The sequence below is a fragment of the Lissotriton vulgaris genome, chromosome 3_1 (assembly GCF_964263255.1).
Source record: "Lissotriton vulgaris chromosome 3_1, aLisVul1.2, whole genome shotgun sequence".
Lineage (NCBI taxonomy): Eukaryota > Metazoa > Chordata > Amphibia > Caudata > Salamandridae > Lissotriton > Lissotriton vulgaris.
Window position 1 is genome coordinate 822,405,353 of NC_141689.1, and position 15,486 is coordinate 822,420,838.

Consider the following 15,486-nt stretch of genomic DNA (forward strand, 5'->3'; position numbering starts at 1 on the left):
TTGGTCTATTTTTGTGTGTCCGAACCAGCTGTTCCTCTGTTAAGAAATTCAGAGATCATGGTAATACTCTTTCAAGCCACTTACTAGACAGACGTCTCCTTCTCCTCTCTTATGCCGATCAGCCAAAAGAGGCAGAAACAATAACTGAGATGCCCCCAACATAATTCCACCGAAACGTCCAACCGGTAGGTTGGTGCGCATGAACACTTTCAGCAGTTTCCCTGGGCTAATAAAGAAATCAATATACAAGAACTGGCATATCTTGAATAATGGGACCATTTTCATTCCGCACCCCTTGTTTGCATTTAAAAGGATAGGAGTAACCTCAATGATAAACTGGTACACACCAGACCAGTGAAGGCTGGCAGTAGCAGCCAAGACACTATTTTGGGGTTACCACCAGTGCATTGACACTTCTCCTGTAGTTCGTGTGGAGTGTGTGCCCAGACCTCACAATCCGCTGAGTTAGACATTGGCTTTAGCACACCCTTGAAGCAGAGGCATCACACAAACTGCAATAGTGAGCGATTGATCTATTTAATCACTTGTCCCTGTGCCTCAAGTATGTGGGATGATGACGCGTAAAATTAGGATTCATATCACAAAGCATAAAAGCACTGTAAAATGCAAGAGACAAAAACCAGGATGATGAATCACTTCTTTGTGAAGGATCACTTTGCTGATGACATGAGATGGACTTCTTGGAAGCCATATATATCTCCCTCAAACTTGAATGTCTCCAAGTTCTTGTTTCTCATGGAACAGAAATGGGGTTTCAGGCTAACCAGTCATATCCACGGCCTGAATGTAGAGATCCCTTGGACTTCTATCACATAAGTATAGCATAATAATAATTATGAAACTATACACAATGTTGAAACTATATACACATCACAATATCTTTCCACCCTACGTTACCATATGTATTTTCCTTGGGATGAAAACAGGGCTCACACACTATAAAACACTTTAACAATGACCGCCCTGTGTTTTATGCCCCCCCCCCCAATCACAAATTGGGAAATCAACATAAGTGTGTCCTACAATTATCTATTAATAATGGAAATATGCAAGAAAGAGCAGCAAAATATCTGAGTTTTTCTAGCATAGTGTGCTTCATTCTAAGTGCACCGAGCATCATATTGATTTTGATCCGTCATGAAATCTTCAGCATTAAAAACTAACCTAATTCATTTTCTTTTCCAATAAGGGTCACAGTTTTCAAGATATTGTTAACTTAAGTGAGTAAGAAGTAACTGTTATGTTACAATACCTTTCTCTTTTTAGTCTCTTCTGTGCCCCAGCCAGAGAGTCATGATTCCAGTTAAAAAAGGCTCACGTTCTAATGTAAGAAAGATAGATCATCACAATAAACAAAATCTAAATGTAGTCTCCTATTTCTCCATGATTATCAGGGGATGCTGCCCAACACACCCAACACCCCTATTTCCATCTCCACAAAGTGCATGATTTTCTTTATTTTACGACGGTTACAAGTTTATTTCATAAGGAATCTTGAAAAATCTCCCCCTCCTCTTACTTGTCTCTAAGGTGAAGACACTTACAGCTCCGGTTGCACTAACCAAGGTGAGCCCAAACCAGTTACTGTTGCATTCAATGAAATCAGTTGCTATTTTTTTAGGTTTTGCCTACGAAACAGCACAAGCAGTCTGGTGTATAAGACCTATTGTGGGCATACCAAGAACGTACAGTGCGCTTAGAGGCCGACAGTTGTTTACCATTGGTTGGCTTTATTGTCACTCTTCCATCTCTGTCTCTCGTGGGCTTCTCTCCCTCCTCCGATCGTTTGTGTTGCTCTCCTGTTTGTGTACTACTCTCTCTTGTATGCTTCCTCCTGCCCCCACACTCCATATTATGCTCTCCCTCATGTGCTTTCTCCATCACCCCTTGTTGCTCTTTCTCTCGTATGCTTCTCCTCCTCTTTTTGTTTTATTTTCCCACCCGGTTCTCTGTTCTCTCTCTCCCTGGAGTCATTTAAAAAATGTTTTAAAAAAATCTTGAAGACATATGGAAAGATGGCACCCACGTGTGCTTTTTGCAAATACTGTACAACAGTGCCAAAAGGCATTGACAAAGGCAATACGTCTTACGGGAAACCTTATTGCTTTGCCATTTCTTTTATATTCAGGAGCATTGGCTGCCAATTTAGAGGAAGCCTGGATCTCCCTCATTAGTCACAATACTCAGAGCAGTAATCTATTTTAGGAGAATACAGTGATCATTGGCCTAGTGCTTAGTACAGAATTACATATAGTATCTTGCCTGAAAGGATTGCCAGTCTGTAGAATTTATTGTGTATGGAGCATAGAGCATTTTACACTCCCTATCTTTTAAAAATATTTCATAGTTAAGCAGATTGGAAATTCCTTTAAAATCACTATTTGTCTATTATTTCTGCTTTCCCACAGAGAAGTTTGCTCCGCTGTATTGGCAATAAATGCTAGACTTTCCCCCTGTGGAGCAACTAACTATCTTTTTGAAGTAATGGTACACCTAATGTTGGATAAATCTGTTACACCCTGACACTGCAATATCCATCTCTTTAGCTTCCTTTGTCTAATTGCTGGGACCAGAATACATTTGTTTATTTCAGCTTTTACCTTCGCTGGCAGTAATTTTATTTTCCAAGTGCTGACCGATGGCCCTTTCATCTAGCTCTCAAATATATATAATACGAATTAATCTTTAAGACATTTGTTCCCATTTTTTTCTTTCTTTACTTTTCTTCTTTTGAGTATGCATTTATATGTTTGCGAGATACAATCAAATTAATGTGACAAACTTAGAAAGATTTCTAAATAAAATGAAAGTATGTTAAAGATTCTTTTCAGGAGCACTTTAGCTTGGGCAACGACATTTCCATTGCAAAGCACATCCTGTTTCACAGCTAAAGAAGCTCAGTGAAAATCGTTGTTATTAATATTGCTTTACAACCAGTTGCTTATTTTTCAGTTCAGTTGTCTAATGAAAGTACAAAATAGTTGTTTGAAAGTCGCCGTTCAGATCAAAATGCATTACATCCAGTTTGTGAGAAGTGTGCTATTGTACCAACATTCAGACACCATTAATGACAAAATGCTTCACAGCTTGAGCAACGTGGAACACATTCAAGAGAACACACGAGTGCACAGGCATAGACATTTTTGCTGAAATAGTTTTGAAGTACGTTAAGAAGTGAGGCTAGAGGGTCTCTAGTCTCATCCCTTTGCAGGCACACATGTTTGTTGTCTTTCCTTGTGACAAAAGACTTCCACTCATAGAATTTTTGTTACATCTCTTTGTATTTCATTACGATTTTAACTCCAGTATTTAGAAATTAGTTCTTATATCATCAGAATCATTGTGGACAATGTTTACTTCAGGCAATGTCTTTATAACGTGTCCATTGCATTTCAGGCATTTTCATCATGCCCTTCATCAGGGAATCGACACTGAAAACAATAATATAGACGGCCATTAGTGTGGCTACTATCCATATCAACAGATGTAAAAATGAACAAACATTTAAATAAACATGATCATATTGGCAGTTTTATAGAGCTATAAGCATGTGGTTAAAAATAATATGATTAAACTGTGGTATGCAATTGTTGGCATTGTCCGGCATATGTGGGAGCTTCTGGGGGTGCTTAAACACAAACTGAAAGTGAATGTAAGAGCGGCGGGTCACTTACATGCCTGTCTGGGGAAGTTGATTGGAATCTGTAAAAAAATGGGGAGAATGCGATCAGCGCATGTTTGCTGAGTGCTTCGGTGGAGCGCTCAGGGATTAAATCTAACGGGTGTGGGTGACTAACCTGAAGAGTAGTTAGAAAGTGTTCCGGTGCGTTGTTCGTCTTCAAGGACGCCGGCACAGAGAGTTCTTGCCGCGTTTGGATATTTTGAAGTTAGCCGATCACGTGACGCGTCACATGTCAAACATAGTGGAAAGACTATAGGAGTCTCTCGTTTCGTCCGATGGTAAATGACAATGGTCACCGTGGGGTGAAAAGTTAAATGACAGATGTGTGACTATGGTGGAAATAAAATGAAAAGCTGGCGGCGTATAGGAATGTAGGGGGACAAAAATGTTGAGGAAAATGTTAAAAAAATACATGTGAAAAACGGATCTGGAATCGTACTCTTGATGTTTAGGGTGGGAGTGAACCTGGTGCTAACGCTGTAGCTACTGTCGTTTGAGGGAAAAAATGGATAAAAACTGAGAACTAAAATATGAGGTGCTGATGGGGGGTAGGAGTGTCAGTGTCAGTAATAACCATGAACAAACACAGTGATAACAAGTACAGTCTGTAGAGCAATTATTTACAAGTAACAGGACAGTTCAATTCTTTCATTCAAACCCATCGGTTTCTGGGTAGACAGTTTCTGAATCCAATAGTTCTCTCTTCTTAGGAGATGTTTACTGTTATCTCTCCCCTCCATTTTATGCACGGTTTCAAGAATGATGAATTTGATCTATGAGACATTATGGTGTTCTTCAACGAAGTGTGAAGATAGGGCTGACTTCAGATTTTTAAGTTGGATGTTTGACTTGTGTTCCGTTAGGCGCACCTTGATGCGTCGTTCAGTCTTACCAACATACATCTTACCACAGGGGCATCTTATCCCATAGATCAGATTGCTAGTGTCGCAAGTCCCATTGACCCTTAGTTTGATAGGGTTGCCTTGCATAGGGTGATAGATGATGTTTCCTCTAATTATGCTGTTGCAGTTGCCGCAGTTAAGGCAAGCTTTTGTTCCAGAGTATGCTGTGGTCTCAGTGGGTTTGTTCTGTAAAATTTCTCCCAAATTCTTGGCCCTAGTGAAAGCGAATAGGGGTGGTTGAATGAATGACTGTTTAAAGTCGGGTTCAATGTTCAATATTGACCAGTGCTTCAAAATAACTTGTTTGTATTTCCTGCTGGCTGTTGAATATTTGGAAACCACCACTGTCCGTGTTTGGTCAGATTTTACTTTGGGGGTTAAGAGTTTGGTTCTATCAATGTTGTCAATCCTCCCTTTAGTTTCTTCAACTAGGGTTTGGGGGTAACCTCTGTTGATGAACTTGTTGGTCATCTCATTGAGTCTTATGTTGAGTGTGGCTTCATCAGAGGTGATCCTTTTAACTCTGGCCATCTGTGAGAATGGTAAATTCCTTATCAAATTCGGTTCATGAAAGCTCGAGTGTAGTAGCATGTTGTTTCTGTCTGTCGGTTTGACATAAAGATCCGTTGTGAATCCTTGTGGGGTTACAGATATTTTCACATCTAAAAAGTTAACCGAGGTATCTGATATGTCCCAGGTTAATTGGATTCGTTGGTCTATTTCATTGAACTTAGTGAGTTCGGTTCGTAGTGTCTCCTCAGTGTTTGTCCAAATGATGAAAAAATCATCGATATATCGGATTATCATTCTCAAATTATTGGTCCATGCTGTCTTCGTTAGAATGTGTTGGTTTTCATACCATTGCAAGGATCACCTCTGATGAAGCCACACTCAACATAAGACTCAATGAGATGACCAACAAGTTGATCAACAGAGGTTACCCCCAAACCCTAGTTGAAGAAACTAAAGGGAGGATTGACAACATTGATAGAACCAAACTCTTAACCCCCAAAGTAAAATCTGACCAAACACGGACAGTGGTGGTTTCCAAATATTCAACAGCCAGCAGGAAATACAAACAAGTTATTTTGAAGCACTGGTCAATATTGAACATTGAACCCGACTTTAAACAGTCATTCATTCAACCACCCCTATTCGCTTTCACTAGGGCCAAGAATTTGGGAGAAATTTTACAGAACAAACCCACTGAGACCACAGCATACTCTGGAACAAAACCTTGCCTTAACTGCGGCAACTGCAACAGCATAATTAGAGGAAACATCATCTATCACCCTATGCAAGGCAACCCTATCAAACTAAGGGTCAATGGGACTTGCAACACTAGCAATCTGATCTATGGGATAAGATTCCCCTGTGGTAAGATGTATGTCGGTAAGACTGAACGACGCATCAAGGTGCGCCTTACGGAACACAAGTCAAACATCCGACTTAAAAATCTGAAGTCAGCCCTATCTTCACACTTCGTTGAAGAACACCATAATGTCTCACAGATCAAATTCATCATTCTTGAAACCGTCCATAAAATGGAGGGGAGAGATAACAGTAAACATCTCCTAAGAAGAGAGAACTATTGGATTCAGAAACTGTCTACCCAGAAACCGATGGGCTTGAATGAAAGAATCGAACTGTCCTGTTACTTGTAAATAATTGCTCTACAGACTGTACTTGTTATCACTGTGTTTGTTCATGGTTATTACTGACACTGACACTCCTACCCCCCATCAGCACCTCATATTTTAGTTCTCAGTTTTTATCCATTTTTTCCCTCAAACGACAGTAGCTACAGCGTTAGCACCAGGTTCACTCCCACCCTAAACATCAAGAGTACGATTCCAGATCCGCTTTTCACATGTATTTTTTTAACATTTTCCTCAACATTTTTGTCCCCCTACATTCCTATACGCCGCCAGCTTTTCATTTTATTTTCACCATAGTCACACATCTGTCATTTAACTTTTCACCCCACGGTGACCACTGTCATTTACCATCGGACGAAACGAGAGACTCCTATAGTCTTTCCACTATGTTTGACATGTGACGCGTCACGTGATCGGCTAACTTCAAAATATCCAAACGCGGCAAGAACTCTCTGTGCCGGCGTCCTTGAAGACGAACAACGCACCGGAAAACTTTCTAACTACTCTTCAGGTTAGTCACCCACACCCGTTAGATTTAATCCCTGAGCGCTCCACCGAAGCACTCAGCAAACATGCGCTGATCGCATTCTCCCCGTTTTTTTACAGATTCCAATCAACTTCCCCAGACAGGCATGTAAGTGACACACCGCTCTTACATTCACTTTCAGTTTGTGTTTAAGCACCCCCAGAAGCTCCCACATATGCCGGACAATGCCAACAATTGCATACCACAGTTTAATCATATTATTTTTAACCACATGCTTATAGCTCTATAAAACGGCCAATATGATCATGTTTATTTACATGTTTGTTCATTTTTACATCTGTTGATATGGATAGTAGCCACACTAATGGCCGTCTATATTATTGTTTTCAGTGTCGATTCCCTGATGAAGGGCATGATGAAAATGCCCGAAATGCATTGGACACGTTATAAAGACATTGCCTGAAGTAAACATTGTCCACAATGATTCTGATGATATAAGAACTAATTTCTAAATACTGGAGTTAAAATCGTAATGAAATACAAAGAGATGTAACAAAAATTCTATGAGTGGAAGTCTTTTGTCACAAGGAAAGACAACAAACATGTGTGCCTGCAAAGGGATGAGACTAGAGACCCTCTAGCCTCACTTCTTAACGCATATCGACTGACGCCGTTGGGCCCTCGACGTCACCTTGCGGAGCACCATAAAACTTAAATCAACATCATTCAATACAGTGTGTTTACCCTTCAAAAAAAAGAGCTGTGCATCCATCCGATCCCATTTACATAGTTTTGAAGTAAACATGTTTAATGCTTCCATGTCTTCTTACTTTGTAGGTGCAGACCTCAAAGAAAGAGCAAAAATGCATCCAAGTGAAGTTGGACCATTTGTCGCCAAAGCAAGGGCTGTAATGAATGACCTTGGTAAGTAAATCCATGACATCTATTGCTAAGCGCCTACTCAGCAAGCTGGTGAAGCTGATCCAGTGAAAGAAACAGTATTATCAGACTAATTAGATATTTAAAAACCTACTTTGGGAAAACAGTTTTATTGTATAGTATAATTAAAAAAACAACAGGCAACTTCATCTTTATTTCGCTATATTTCTGTTGCATCACACAACATATTCGGGGCAAAGGGTAGACTTCTTGTTTCCTAGTGACTTCGTAGTATGTTTACTGCCGTTCAAGTTAGTTCTCAAGATACGGTTCACTGTACACCCATATAGTTGTGCAAATAATTTTTCGTATTTAGTAGCATGCTGTCAGTCAGTACATGTCATTCTTCTTTCCTGGGTTTTTACCTAAATACTCTGACATGTGTTTCTTTCCTGCGCCTATTCAGCAGAAAGGTAGCAATGCTCAACAGTTGTGCCTGTAACCAACTTCTTCCTCATATCTCCATCCTTCCTGGGAAGACGATGTAGGAATAATGTTCCAATTACTTACTAACTGATACATGGTGTATGGCTTTTAGTACTGCAGCTAGATGCTTAATTGTATTCATGCTGCTCCATACAAGCCTCTGTGACTGATCCATATATGGCTTGCATTATTTGTTTAGACAAAAAATAATTTGGCCATTTGCTGGTATAGTAACACATCAACAGAAGAATCTCATCTTGTAAAAGGTACACTAACTGACATAATCTGTCTTTTTTTATCCACTTGTGGAGAGGAATTTGGTTTAAAAAATGGCATAATGTATGTGTAAATGTATAGGCATTTATATAGCGCACTACTTACCCGGAGGGTCCCAAGGCGCTTCGACCGCTGCGAAACCCTTCCTGGCTTCCCTGAGAGATGGTCCCTTAATGGGTATCTCCAGGGTGAGACCAGGCATCCCTGGCGGTCTGGTGGGGCCGTTAGTGAAGATGAGGCAAGCTAATGCCCAGAGTTGCCGAGTGTGATCGCTGATCAGAGTGGGCACCGAGGCGAGAGAATTATCGAGTCCGCTGACCCTGGTCCAGAAACCTGCCGCGCCGGGAATCGAACCCTGGTCCCGGGCCGTCCTCTGCTCTCGCGTCTGCCACCTCTAACCAGTGAACCACACTACCTCACATTGAATGGTGAACATCAACTTTGTTTAGACTGACGTTGCCACTCTTGGCTACAAAAGGTGGTCCAGGGAGGTGTAAGCTACCCATACCAATTCCGATGGGCGGACTGGACCAAACATAGGTACATGTCCTGATTGGTTAATAGCGGGTCTAATGAGATTGCTATTTGATGGGCCTTCCTGTCAGAAAATATGTTCAGGGTCATATTTTAGGCAGGTTCTGAATGTCTGCTGTTATTCAAGCAAAGTAGCCTTTGCCAAAGTGCTTAAATATTTCTTGTGTGCTGCCCATCAGGCAGTTCTGTTCTCGAATTCTTGCATGATACGATGGGCTGTTAACGTTTTTTTTGCACTATGTGGTACACAGAAGCATATATCCTGAAAATGCACATTTACTCTTGAATGGCTTTTCTGTATGGCAAATTGAAAAAATAAATTGACCATCCATAAGAGCGCCCAAAGAATTGTGTGCTTTTATAATTAGCAATGGGTAGTTATACTGATAGAAAAGGAGGAGCTGATACTTTTAGAGCTTCTATGTGTTCTCTTTAAGAAACAACAACGGTCCCATGCAAATGATTCAATGTACGACAATGAATATGGACGAGATCAGTACCATATTAAGAGTGACATGTCCAGCTGGACAGAGGTCTGCAATTTTTTACTCAATTGACATATTTACATATACAAGAAGAATACCTTCAACAAATCGCCAGTGTGGGGCACAAGCTTGTACCCAAACACAATCGGGTCAGATACAGAAGGTGACAAAGAACAGGGCTTGTAAGGCAAACGCAAGGTTTTCTGTGAGAATTCAGTGTACAGAAAATTCAAAAGGACACCATTACATATACACAATATTTCAATCATAAGTTTTTGTATATGGTGCACACTAAGTCGACGGCGTTTCGATCCCACTTTTAAATCATGGGGACCATCATCAGGACATTAATTAATGCCTATTGATTTAAGCCTCTATTGCCGGGAATTAGGAGCCCGGGGGTAATGAGGAACGACCTAGATAGGGACCTGGTTGAGGCGGGTACTCCCACAATCGGGCGTAGTCTTGGTCGCGTTGCCTAATAGCAGTTGCCGCAGGGAAGCCAGGAAGTCTTTCATTGCACCGTCTGACCCGGTCGCTCCTGGCCCCGCGGCAACTGCTATTAGGCAACGCGACCAAGACTACGCCCGATTGTGGGAGTACCCGCCTCAACCAGTCCCTATCTAGGTCTTTCCTCATTACCCCCGGGCTCCTAATTCCCGGCAATAGAGGCTTAAATCAATAAGGCATTAATTAATGTCCTGATGATGGTCCCCATGATTTAAAAGTGGGATCGAAACGCCGTCGACTTGTTGTGCACCATATACAAAAACCTATGATTGAAATATTGTGTATATGTAATGGTGTCCTTTTGAATTTTCTGTACACTGTATTCTCACAGAAAACCTTGCGTTTGCCTTAAAAGCCCTGTTCTTTGTCACCTTCTGTATCTGACCCGATTGTGTTTGGGTACAGGCTTGTGCCCCACACTGGCGATTTGTTGAAGGTATTCTTCTTGTATATGTAAATTTGTCAATTGAGTAAAAAATTGCAGACCTCTGTCCAGCTGGACATGTCACTCTTAATATGGTACTGATCTCGTCCATATTCATTGTCGTACATTAATTCATTTGCATGGGACCGTTGTTGTTTCTCAAAGTACGTTCCCCGAGGTCCTATGCTGACTTAATTGGGGTCCCTTGTTGTTCCTAAACATATCTATGTGTTCTCTGGCACTTCCTTAGCAAAGCCAAATAGGGTCCTGCTGGTCTCCTCTTTTTTGTCTGATAGGCTATACTTTGCAAAAGAAATTCAGAGGTCTAGTCTGTTGGAGAGAGGTAATGTTACTTCCAAAAATAGGACAATTGCAGTGTTATACAAGGCAAGTCTGAGCCTCTGACAAAAATGTACGATTGAGCTACTTCTGGCCCAGGACTGCTGCATTATGTTGAACTCGAACTTTATTTGTGCCAGTGATGCTCTTTGGCCTTTATAGGTTGGTGTGATGGAATTATCCAGCAAAGTAGCCTCCATACCCAGGTTGATTTCACCCTCTTAACACAGTGTGGGTATAACCTTTACTTTCACCACCTGAAGTAAGAGTTATAGGCTTGCTCCCCATGTCTTCTTGGCAAGGGTTGTGAGGCTGGTGCCTTTATTTTTCAGGGAAAACAGATGGGATTTAAATGTGCCTTAATTGTCTTGGTAAGTGCCTGGATATTTGTACTCGGTGCTATACTGGAGCCATTTTTCATTATGGTGCCACCTGCCAATACCCGCTGTTTTCTTTCCGGAGGTCACTGTCATTGTTTTTATATGGCTTATTGATTTCGAGGTTGCTGTTGACAGAATAGGAGTATAGGGTGGGGACTTGATACTGAAGGCCAGTTTTATTTTGGCATAGAAGTACAAGGTCGTCCGGGTAGAGCATATGTGTCATGCTTTGACCTCCCAATTTGGGTGTGTGGCTAACTTTGTCTAGGGCCTCCGGCAGCTCAGCGATATATAGATTGAAAAGCAGAGGGGCAAGTATGCAGTCTGGCTTCAGCCCTGAGTTTGTGGGGATCTTTCTTGAGATGCGTGAGCGGTCCTCTAGTTTGACTTGCATTTTGGTGTTTGAATACAGCTGGCCAATTGGTCTCAGTAATTCAGCTGGAAGATCCGAGTCCTGCAATTTGCACCACAGGGATCCTCTGGGGATGCTGTCAAAGGCGACTTTGAAGTCAATGAAACAGGTGTAGAGTGCCAATCCACTTTTGAGGGTTTTGTCGTGCATTAGGGCCAGTGCCATCAGATTTGTTGAAGTGCCGCAGTTGTCTCTGTAGCCCCACTGATTTCTCGGAATGATCTGAGTTTAATCTGCCCAAGCTGTTATGTCATGAAGCAGATGGCTAGCGAGAGCTTGGCATTGTTGTCGATAAGCACTATAATGCGATATTGACAAAGTTCAGATTTCGACTTCCTTTGAAGATTGGCTGAATAATCAATCCTCTCCTGGAGTCTGGGATGCGATTTGATGCCAGTCAGAATCTGGACAGTGGCTACAATGCCATGAGGGGTCAGATGAAATTGAAAACTATCATGAAGAAGAATGATGATCAGTGAATAAACTGTTTGCATCAACTTACGTGGAGTCTTGTTTCACAAGAACCTGAGGTGTGCCCACAATACAGGGATGATGCCATAGGCTTATGGTCGCACTTAATGGGCTATAAATGGTCAGAACAACATTCTTGTGGGCAATACTGTCTGTGTTGAGTCTAATTTAGAGATCATCTCCTCTTTCACCCAACATTTTCCTTTAGAGTTTGACCATGTTAGAGCCTATTTGTTTAAATTGAATATGGTTCACTGTATTTTCATCAGATCACAAGGATGGTTGCAACCTCACCCCCTTCAGCTCTTTACAATTTCTGTTGAGTGATGTATTGGTTCTGGTCTATGAAGTTTCTTTGATGACCTCCCTCTTCTATAGAAATGTTCAATCAATTCTACTGAACAATAGGCTTTTAAGCTAATTTTCTTTTTATCAGAAGTCAACAAATGTAAAAATTGTCAATTGCTGTGGTTGGATACAAGACTTTCTTTCCACTTCTGCTGCATTTTGGAGAATTTGTAAGGAACATGAAATGAAATGAAATGAAAACAATATTTAATAAAGCGCACTGCTGCCAAGCGGCTTCCTGGCGCTGGGGGACCTGGGTCAGAACTCACAGAGGGGGACACAAGGGAACCTAAGAAGGGAAAGCCAAAGAAAAAAGAAAAGTTTTTAGGGCTTTACGGAAATGGCTAAGAATAGGAATGGAGCGAAGATGAAGTGGGAGACTATTCCAGAACTGGGGAGCCAAGACGGAAAGACGAGTGCCCCTGGATCTGGATTTGCGGAAGCGGGGAATGTGAAGAAGGGAGAGAGAGGAAGACCGGAGGGTGCGACTGGGAACATAGGAAGAAATGAGGGAAGTGATGTAAGCAGGGGCAGAGCGAGAGTGGGCACGAAAGGCAAAGACAGCTAGTTTGAAAAGGGATCTGAAGCGGATGGGGAGCCAGTGAAGGGATTTCAAAGCCGGGGTGATGTGAGAGGATTTGGGGAGGGAGAGAATGAGACGGGCAGCTTGGTTTTGAATGGCCTGTAAACGTCGGGATTCGTGGGAGGGGATGCCCACGTACAGGCCATTGCCGTAGTCGAGGTGAGAGATGACTAAAGCCAAGACTATGGTTTTAAGCGCGTCGATGGTGAAAAAGCGAGAAATTTTCCGAATAAGACGGAGGGAAAGGAAACATGAAGACACAACAGAGCTGTTCTGGCTGTGCATGGTTAAGTCAGAGCTGACTTTAATGCCAAGGGTACGAACAGAGGAAGAGGGCGTGGGGGGGGGGGCCAAAAGAAGGGGGCCAATGTGCAGGGGACCAAGGGTTAGAAGGGCCACCCCTGAGGACAAGTTCCGTCTTATCGGGGTTGAGCTTAAGATGGTTGGCGCTCATCCACTCAGAGATAAAAATAAGGGTGGAACTGAACTTGGGAATAGAATCGGGAGAAGAAGACAGATCAAAGACAAGCTGGAGGTCATCTGCGTAATTATATACAGAGACCCCCAGCTTGAGAAGAGAAGAAACAAAGGGACAGATGTACAGATTAAAGAGGAGAGGGGAAAGAGAGGAGCCCTGAGGAACACCACAGGTGACCGGACAGGAGGGGGCAGAGAAACCAGAGAGATGAACGGCCTGATGCCTATCCTGAAGAAAGGATGCTAGCCAGGAGAAGGCCGCGCCCTGAATGCCCGCTGCGCAGACACGGTCGAGAAGAATGGAATGGTCGACCGTGTCAAACGCAGCGGACAAGTCGAGAAGCACCAAGGCTTGGGGAAGGTTAACATCTGCCTTGCCCTTGAGTTCATCCAAGACCTCGAGAACCACCGCTTCTGTAGAATGGCCAGGGCGGAAGCCCGCCTGGTGGGAAGCTAAAAGGCCATTGTCCTCGATGTATGAGGAGAGGCAGGAGGTGACGTGGGTCTCTAGGATCTTACCCAGGTAGGGGAGAAGGGAAATGGGACGGAAATTAGCGGGAAAGGAAGGATCTAGACCAGGTTTTTTTAGAATAGGGAGAACAACAGCAGATTTAAAGGAAGAGGGGACAGCACCGGAGGCCAATGAGGAGTTGAGAAGAGTGAGGGGAGGACCAGGACAATTGGTGAAAAGGGTTTTGAGGATACGCGCAGGAGCGCCGTCCAAAGGAGAACCAGATTTAACTTTAGACAGGTAGTTGTGAAACAAGTCAGGGGAGATTGGGGGGAAAGTGTCGAGGGAAGAGGAAGGGGGAGTGGCAGGGCTGGTGAGGATAGGCTGAGGCACAGTAGGAATGTTAGTTTTAATTTTCGCAATCTTGTCGATAAAAAAGTTATTGAGTGAAAGACAGAGGGGTTGGGAGGGAACCAAGCCGGGGGAGGAGCGATCAGAAGTGGCAAGGTTGTGGACCAAAGAGAAGATTTTGCGGGGTTTATTCACGGAGAGCGATACTCTCTCCGTGAAATAAGAGGTTTTGGCATTAAGGACTGCTTTTTTGTAGTTGGTAAGGAGTTGTCTGTACTGAACGCGCAGAGGAGGGGAATACTGACGTCTCCAGAGGCGTTCCGCACGCCTGAGATCAAGTTTTAGTGCTTTGAGCTCAGTGGAGAACCATTTCTTGAAAAACATTCCTTGCATTGAATACATGTATGGGACATTGCATTGTATGTATGGGACATTTTAGCATTACATGGAGATGTGAAGGGGCCAGGATTCTAGAACCATGTACAAGTATCAGGTGATCAAGGATAACTTTGTCTTTCGTGTAATATTGCCATTCCTGCATAATGGTGCAATCGTGACCATCATTTGTTCTCTTTGATGAGATAAGTGTCTAAAAGCATTCTTCAGTTGGATTGTTGATTCTGATTTGGTGGTGTGTTATCAGAACAAAGTGCCTTCAGATCCATGTCATCCCTTTTTTGTTTTTAAAAGTTTTTGGGCAGGTTTTCATATACAAATAGGGTTATATCATTACAATTCCCCTTAATAGGGGCTATCAGCAAAGCACATTAATACCATAATGTCTGCGTGAAGTACATGCCAAATCATACATTGGCACCGCAATGAGCAGCCAGGCATGGTTGATATGTCCAGGAAGACAATAAGTATGTCTTTGCATATTCGCCACACATAGCTATAGTTGTCCATTTATCTGGAGTAATGCCCCCTGATCTGGGAGAGAACAAGGGGAGGGGTAGAGGATGGGCCTAGTGTGCTTATTGTAGAATGTGTGTTGGGGAGACAGAGTCAGTCAAACTCTGGGGCGAAGTTCCAACCAATGCCTCGCTGCTGGAGAGAAGGAAGTTATAAGTCAAGCTTGTGTGGAGTTGCCATTAGGGTTGTGATTAGGCGCAACAGCTGTGGCTGTGGGGTTGGATTATATATATCATAGACAGTATCCCGAGGAATGTGAGGGGCGGAAACCGCAAGCTTGCGTTACGCCGCCTAGAATCCAGATATATCATTTTACTGAATTCTAAGATCCCCTCAGGGCTTAATGCTGATGAAGTCCTAAGTGTCCACATCTAGTGCAGTCTCTCTCCCCCTACCCAAGTACCCTAATAACAACTAC

General features: G+C 42.6%; 1 protein-coding gene across 1 annotated transcript in view; it reads left to right on the forward strand.

Annotated features, from left to right (window-relative positions):
- AUH (AU RNA binding methylglutaconyl-CoA hydratase) overlaps nucleotides 1-15,486 on the forward strand; it is a 663,348-nt gene that overhangs the window by 182,249 nt on the left and 465,613 nt on the right. Inside the window, exon 4 of the mRNA XM_086961130.1 lies at nucleotides 7,588-7,674. Coding sequence (XP_086817256.1) covers nucleotides 7,588-7,674 — 87 coding nt within the window. The remainder of the gene's footprint in view (nucleotides 1-7,587; nucleotides 7,675-15,486) is intronic.